Source organism: Nicotiana tabacum, chromosome 17, assembly GCF_000715075.1.
Source record: "Nicotiana tabacum cultivar K326 chromosome 17, ASM71507v2, whole genome shotgun sequence".
Lineage (NCBI taxonomy): Eukaryota > Viridiplantae > Streptophyta > Magnoliopsida > Solanales > Solanaceae > Nicotiana > Nicotiana tabacum.
The window spans coordinates 33,819,830-33,827,954 of record NC_134096.1 but is presented as its reverse complement, the minus strand read 5'-3'; the positions used below and the strand labels follow the sequence as shown (position 1 = coordinate 33,827,954).

General features: G+C 34.4%; 2 protein-coding genes across 2 annotated transcripts; both read right to left on the bottom strand.

Annotated features, from left to right (window-relative positions):
• Positions 1-993: 993 nt before the first annotated feature.
• LOC142171773 (tetrahydroberberine oxidase-like) lies at positions 994-1,569 on the bottom strand. Its single transcript, XM_075235474.1, has one exon. It carries the CDS (start codon positions 1,567-1,569, stop codon positions 994-996), a length of 576 nt encoding a protein of 191 aa, XP_075091575.1.
• A 279-nt stretch (positions 1,570-1,848) lies between these two features.
• On the bottom strand, positions 1,849-2,331 carry LOC107813793 (berberine bridge enzyme-like 22). Its single transcript, XM_075235473.1, has one exon. It carries the CDS (start codon positions 2,329-2,331, stop codon positions 1,849-1,851), a length of 483 nt encoding a protein of 160 aa, XP_075091574.1.
• Between the last annotated feature and the right edge of the window lie 5,794 nt (positions 2,332-8,125).

Below are 8,125 nucleotides of genomic sequence, written 5' to 3'. Positions count from 1 at the left end.
AAAACTTATGTATTGAGTTATGATATTCTCTCCCGTTTTATTAGTTTTGTAATTATTTAAAACTGTTTTAGTATATTTCAAAGTAGAAAGTGTTGGAAATGTTTAAGTAGTCAACTTGCCTAGTACCACGATAGGCGCCATCACGACATGTTGGGTTTTGGATCATGACACGTGTAGTTATGTCCTAAAACTAATAGGATTATAAGGCTAATAGCTAGAATTTCGATTATATTCTTTTATGATGATTTATTATGCTTAATATTATAAGGTTATTTTTGTAAATTAACATTGTATTCATGCTTTTATAATAATATAGATAGATAGATAGTTATAGATAGAATAATACTTGAAACAAACAAAGTTTCGCAATCCAAACTTCACTTTGAAGGGGAAATTTGCATACATATATAGACGAGCATATTCTAATAATTGTACTATATTTTTTCCAGATGTGTACCATCGGAGGATTGTGCTATCTTAGTCGAGGGATTATTTTTCTTTGTCTCATTCATGTTTTTTATTATTTTAAAAATAGTAATTACTTTGTTACCTTTTATAAGATCATCGCATCTGCACCTTATATAATTAATCTGATTGGAACATCAGCTTAGTGGCAAAGTGATAAAGGCTAGAAAGTATTGATTGAAAAAGGAATAAACAAGGACAAGTATAAAAGTTATTAACTTAATTCGAATGCTTAATTTCTCATCAAAAACCAAAATGTTTCTCTCCCCCATGTATGTATCAATAAGTTGATATCCATCTGTCATTTGACGTTTTCATACTGCATTTTAAAACTAATTCAGCTATAGAACTAACTTAATTTTAACACAAAATATATATGTATATAGATATTTCGAATTTATCTACATTTTTCTGATAAAAATTCATTCATATCTCAATTATATAGTTAACAAAAGAGAGAGCAAGAATTAAATGGAGAAACTAAAGTTAAAATTTCTTCAGCTCTCTTATCCACCAAAATTAAAAAATTTATGGACCAAGAGGTGGAATACTTTGCTCATTCGTGAAGTAATTTCCTGGATCAACACTATATTTCACCCGAGCCAATTTCTCAAAATTACTTCCGAAATACATTTCACCCCAACTTTTTGCTTCTGAGTATTTCTCATTCTCATTTAATATTTTTTCCAAATCCAAATCTCTGCTATTTAGATAAGCTGTTCTTGGCTTAGAAACAAACTCTCCCATGTAATCATAAATCCCATTGATCCATTCCAATTTTGTCTGTTCTACAGTTTGGTTTGGTTTAAGCCACATTGCAAAATATTGTATGTTATATAAATATCCCTTTCTATGTGGAAATGGAGTTGCAGCCTCTAATATTTCACTCACTTTTTCACCATGAGGGGTGAATATCATAAGTCCAAATCCTGAATTGAACACATTCCATAACCCTTCTAATACTTTTTTTGATAGAGGCTTTGTTACATAGTCTGAATTGACTTTGTAAAATGTTGGTCTCTTGACTTTCCTTTCTAAAAAATCTTGAATTGTTGATCCATTTCTGTAATGATCTATCCTTATTTTTGTATCAATCCAGCTCATTTCTTCACAATCCCTTGACTTTAATTTCAATTCCGGAAACTTCCTTCTCATTAATCTTCGAAGTTGGAGTCTTGTCCCTAAATATAACGAGTTAAATGTAGTCTCTATCGACGGTTTCCCTAAAGAGTTCTTTTTAGGGTTTATATTTATTCTTAGGAAAAGCTCTTTAGGGAATTCATTTATTAGCTTTTTCCATTTTCTATCAAGTTTTGTTGCACCTTTTTCCTGAGTTGGAACTATGTTGAAGAAAGTAACAACTCGGGGAACTTCGACTAATTGTCACTTCCAAGATAGAACCCCCCCGAAACTAGCTGCACCACCACCTCGAATGACCCATAATAGGTCTTCGCCCATGCCACTACGATCAAGAATCGTACCATTAACGTTCAAGATCGTTGCATCTAGCACGTTATCTGCTGCAACACCGTATTTCCTTATTAATTGCTCTTGTCCACCACCACTAATATGACCTCCAACACCTAAAGAAGGGCAAGTTCCAGCTGAGAAAGCTAGAGTTTTGCTTTTGTTTGCAATGTTGTAGTAAAGTTCCCCTAGTGTTTCTCCAGCTTCCACCCAAGCAGTCTTTCTTTGCACATCAACATCGATCCTTCTAAGGTTCGATAGGTCAACTAAGCAATAAGGTTTGTAAGAAATATAAGAAAGACCTTCATAATCATGTCCACCACTTCTAACCCTAGTTTCAAATCCAGAATATTTGCAACAAATCATGGCTGCTCGCACTTGTTCTTTATTTTCTGGCATGATTACCAAGTAAGGTTTCGAGACATTTGGATTGTTGAACCTAGCGTTATGTATCGAAGATTTGAGTATAGATTGGTAATTTTTTGACCATATAGTATGAACAATGTTGTAAATGTGTGGTTGATTTTCAGATTCAAGGGAGAGGCAGCTATAGAAATTGGCATTGGCATCATCAAGTTTACGATGATGTATAGAGCTGACTAAGAAAGAAGAAAAAATTGGGCAAAAAATATTGAACCAAGAGTAACCATTTCTGGTCACTTTAATTTCTTACGTTTGATGATTCACGAAATAGAAATTTGTTCCTCGTTTCTTATTTAAATACTAGAAATTTATTTGTAACTGATAATTAAGTTGCCTAAGGAAAAATTTAATATTTTCATTGAACCTAATACGATTACATTACTTCTTAATTAAACCAAAAATTAATGTCGGTCTTTGTTAATTTGATTATTTGTTGGTTTTATTTTGGGTAATAAAAAGAATCTTCAATTCCGTTTTACCTTCTATGTGTTGTGTGCATGAATCAATTAAATATTAGCTTGTTAAAGGACGACATATCAATCGATGTACAAATGACGTTATATCATATAGTTTTATATTTATTCTTTTTGACTATTGAACATATATAATTTTCATTGGAAACTTTCTCCTTTTGGGTTTTGGAATTTTTTCCTTCCTACACAATATTTAAAATTTATTTACCAAAATTATCCTAATTTTGTATATTACCTTCCCTGAACAAGACTTACTTATAAATTATATACAATCAATTATTAGTGCCTTAAATTAGGGAATTTAATTACATCCTTTTCCTTTTTTCTCTCCTCTCCTCTTTCCCTATTCACTGCCGCCTCTCTCATCAATTTTTCCTTATTTCTTCATCACTCTCTCTCACCGTCTCTCTCTTAATAAAATTTATGAATGAAATTGCAGATATGAAACCGGTGGAAGATGGTACAACCGCACAATATATATATTGCTTGAGGAACGAAATGAGTAGTTCGTGGTTTTCGGGGGGAACTGCTCATTCTTGCACCTATAATATCATATGGGATATACTCTGCTGTTATTTTGGGTACTCATAATTCAAACTTCAATCACGTAAATTTTAGAGCAAATACTATTCCCATTCTATCACAAGTTCACAACTACCAAATAGTTCTAGTTCTATTCTGTTTACATTTTGGGCCAAATTAAGAATTAAAGTTTTTTCTCCTTAATTTATCTCCTTTTTCTTCTTTATGGCGATGACCTGGGAGTTGAAAATAGACCTAGAAATTACAATTACCACCTTCATTCACAAGAAGACAACGATAAGTATATGTAAGCAAATATTAAGGACAAAATTGATGTGTTATTGCATTACTGTGTGCTAAAGTTATCTTATAGCATTTTAAGTTTCGCATTGCTCTAATTAATCTGAGTGCTATTTCAGGTGCAGAACTTCACGGTCTGCTCTTGGACTATCGTGCAACTTGTAAAGTGCCTACAATAGTGAGAATCAAATAATTAGTTTTGCTTTCAGGAACCTTCTGAATTGTAATTTGGAGAGGTCATAGTATTGTATAAATCTACGTAGCATATATGAATAATATAGATATATGGCTCAAATCAGTTGCATACATTAGGCTAGCAAATATATACTGATATACATCCAGGTTATGTTGAACCTCATGTAAATTCTGACCTTATATATGAGAAAGTCACTTCTTTCTTTGCTTCAGTAATTATAGAACTATTATAAATCTCAAGCAACAATTGTAGATTGTATTTGCAAGTACAAAATATGGTACAATAACATACAAATATAAAAATAAATTTCGTACAAATTTAATACAAATTGATATATCTACAACAACATACATAGTAAAAATAAATTTCATACAACTAATTATATATTATACAACTTATTTACAACTTATCTACAACTTTATACATGATTTCTACCCAGTTAATTACAACTACAATATCAACTTAAATATAATTTTTATACAATATGTATTTTGTATATATTCTGTATCTGATTTGTATATATTTTGTCTGTGGTGTGTGCTTCTTCCTCTCTAAAATTCCAATCAAAACTTACTCTCTTAATACAATTTTGATACGTATCAACAACTTTATGTAAAAAGATAGTATTGATAACTTAAATACAAATTTTATACAACGATTCATATATTATACAACTATTTTTCAACTTTCATACAACATTCAAATAAAATAATATATATAACTATAACAAAATACAATTATAATACAACTTTACTACAATTTCGTAAGTATACTGTATGTTATGTATTCTTCTTCTGAAATTTAACTCCAAATCAATTCTCAAACTCAATTTTTTATTTTTCTAATAGTTGACAAGGTTTCAATAATTTTCACTTTGATCCACATGATTTTGGTATTAAAATATAAGATAGATTGATGGAATATGATTAGAAATGAATTAGGATCACTCACCCAAAGTTTGTAGATGAAATTCCCTCGTCTAAATCCCCTCCTTTCGAGCTTAGGGTTCCAAAATATGAAAATGAGGCTAAAAACCCCGTCCCTCAGCATTTTGTCCAGTCGCAGGTGTCGCAATTGCGACCTGGGGTTCGCAAATACGAACCCTACAAATGTGAGAAATACATCGCAAAAGTGAAGCACCCACATCCCTGCTGCAGTCACAAATGCAACTTCAGGTTCGCAAATGCGAACTTTGGATTTTTACAAAAGCAATCATATGATCGCAAATGCGGTCACTGCTGATCCCAGGCCCCCTTCGCATTTGCAAGTACTGGGATCGAAAATGCGATTCTAACAGGCTAGGATATATGTCGCAAATGCGACTTCCAACCTCGCATTTGCGAAGCCTGCAATGCTAGGTCACATCAACAACTCTAACATTCTCCAAAACACTCCGAAACGCGTCCGAAACTCACCCGAGCCCTCGGGGCACCAAACTAAACATCAACACATGTCTAGAAATATCATACGAATTCGCTCACATGATCAAAACACCAAAATAACACCTAAAACTATGAATCAGACATCAAAATGTATGAGAATTTCAAAAAACCTCAAGAACTTGTAAATTTACAGCCGGACATCTGAATCACGTCAAATCAACTCCGTTTTGCACCAAATTTTGCAGACAAGTCACAAATAGTGAAATGAACCTATTCCAAGTTTTGAAACCAAAATTTGAATCCAATAGCAACAAAGTCAACGTACGATCAAACTTAAAAATTCTTTAAACCTTTAAATTACTAGTTTTCAACAAATCAGGTTAAATCAAGTTAGGAACTTCCTTAATAGATTCCGGGCATATTCTCAAGTCCCAAATAATGATACGGACCCATCAGGACCGTCAAAACACTGATCCGTATCCGTTCACATAAAATATTGAATGTAGTCAAATCAAATAATGTTTAAGGCAAATTTTCATATTTTCTTCAATTTCCACATCAAAACTTTCCGGAATGAGACATAGACTATGCACGCAATTCAAAAATTCTAAAACGAAGCTAATCAAGGTCTCAAAATACGGTAATAGAGACCGGTGGCTTACAAGCTAGCCTACTACCTAGTTTGTCGAGTGTTCATCCAGTAATTCATGTTTCTATGCTCCCGAGGTATGTCGGTGATCCGTCTCATGTTTTAGATTTCAGCACAGTTTAGTTGGTTGATGATTTGACTTATAATGTGCAGCTGGTGGCTATTTTGGGTCGGCATGTTTGAAAGTTGAGGTCAAAAGATATAGCTTCAGTGAAGGTGAATTGGAGAGGTCAACCAATTGACGAGGTTACTTGGGAGACTGAGCGGGAGATACAGAGTAGATATCCATGCCTATTTGAGACTCCAGGTATGTTTCTAGACCCGTTCGAGGACGAACACTTATTTAAAAGGGGGATGATGTAACGACCCGACCGGTCATTTTGAGAGTTTTAGCCCCATTCCCCCATTTACTGCTCATTTTATGCTTAATAGTTTCTATGTGACTTGCGAGGTAGTTGGTTCAGTTACGGGGAGGTTTTGGAATAAGTTGGGACACTTAGTCTCAAGGTTGGAAGCTTAAGTTGAAAAGGTTGATCGGATGTTGACTTATGTGTAAATGGCTTCGGAATGGAGTTTTGATGGTTTTATTAGCTTCGTTGGGTGCTTTTGGACTTAGGAGTGTGTTCGTATAGTGATTTGGAGGTTTGTAGTTGAATTATACTTGAAATGGCGAAAGTTGAAAATTTAGAAGTTTGATTGAGAGTTGACTTTGTGGTTATCGGGCTCGGATTGGTGTTCCGGGAGTTGGAGTAGGTCCGTTGTGTCATTTATGACTTGTGTGAAAAATATGAGGTCAATGGAACGTGATTTTGGTTGTTAAATACGATGTATAGGTGAGGTGACGAGCACCTATGCGTCGTTGTCGAGTCATAGCATGCGAGTGAAATTCTATTCTTGTCTATTTTGTATCCTTAAATTCTACTATCCATGCTTAGCGGGTTATTTGAAATGTTGGGTGACTTATATCTAGTTTCACTGAGATTTGGAAACTTTCAAATATTGATTCAAGCTCGAGATTACATTATGCTATTGATTATGGGTAAAATACTGGTTTTTTTCTGGTACTCCTATCTATCCGTTGTTATTGATCCTGTGATTTGTGAGGAGGAGTGTAAAGCACAAAGGGTGATGTCGTGCATGCATTATCCATATTGTGAGGAAGAGTGCAAAGCACGAAGGGTGATGCCGTGTATATTATGAGAGGTTTAATGCACGAAGGGTGATGTCGTGCCGTTCTATTTATTTATTTATTTATTTATTTGTGGAGGTTGAGAGTAAAAGCACAAAGGGTGATGCCGTGCCATTCTATTTATTTATTTGGGTGAGGTTGAGAGTAAATGCATGAAGGGTGATGTCGTGCCGTTCTATTTATTTAGTTTGTGAGGTTGAGAGTAAAACCACGAAGGGTGATGCCGTGCAGTTTTCCTTTGTTGTTTTAATTGCTTAATTCGTTTAAGGATTTTCGGTTTAATTCTGTCTTTTCATTATTCTCACTCTATATGTTGTATTCCCCCACTGTATGTCCCCTTCCCATTATTTCTGCGTTATTGCTTTATTTACTGCTGTTGCCACTAGCATGATTATACTGTTCAGGTTATATGTGGGTGTCTTGTCCTAGCCTCATCACTAATTTGCCGAAGTTAGGCTCGACACTTACAAGTACATGGGGTCGGTTGTACTGATGCTGCACTCTACACTTTCTGTGCAGATTTTGTTACCGGCTCAGGTTGATTGAGATTTGTTATTGGTCCGTTGTCCACAGACTCAAGGTAGATCTGTTGGCGTTCACAGACCTTGAAGTCCCCGTCTATCTTTTATGTCCTACTGTTTTCTTTCATTCAGACAATTGTATTTCTTTCAGGCTATTACTTGTAGTAAATTCTATAATGCTCGTGAATTATGACTCCAGATCCGGGTGGTAGTAATTAATACATTTTTCTAATATTCCTTACTTGTTATATTTCATCTTAGTTATTTATTGTTATTTACTGAATGAAAATAAGGAATTGGTTTAACGATTTTCTAATGTTGGCTTGCCTAGCAAGTGAAATGTTAGGCGCCATCACGATCCCGTCGGTGGGAAAGTTTGGGTCGTGACAGTTGGTATCAAAACACTAGGTTGCTTAGGTCTCACGATTCACGAGCAAACTTAGTAGAGTTTGGAGGATTGGTACGGAGATGTCTGTGCTTATCTTCCAGAGGCTATGAAGTTTAGGAACAAGTTTCACTTCTATTCTTCTCTGTCTTG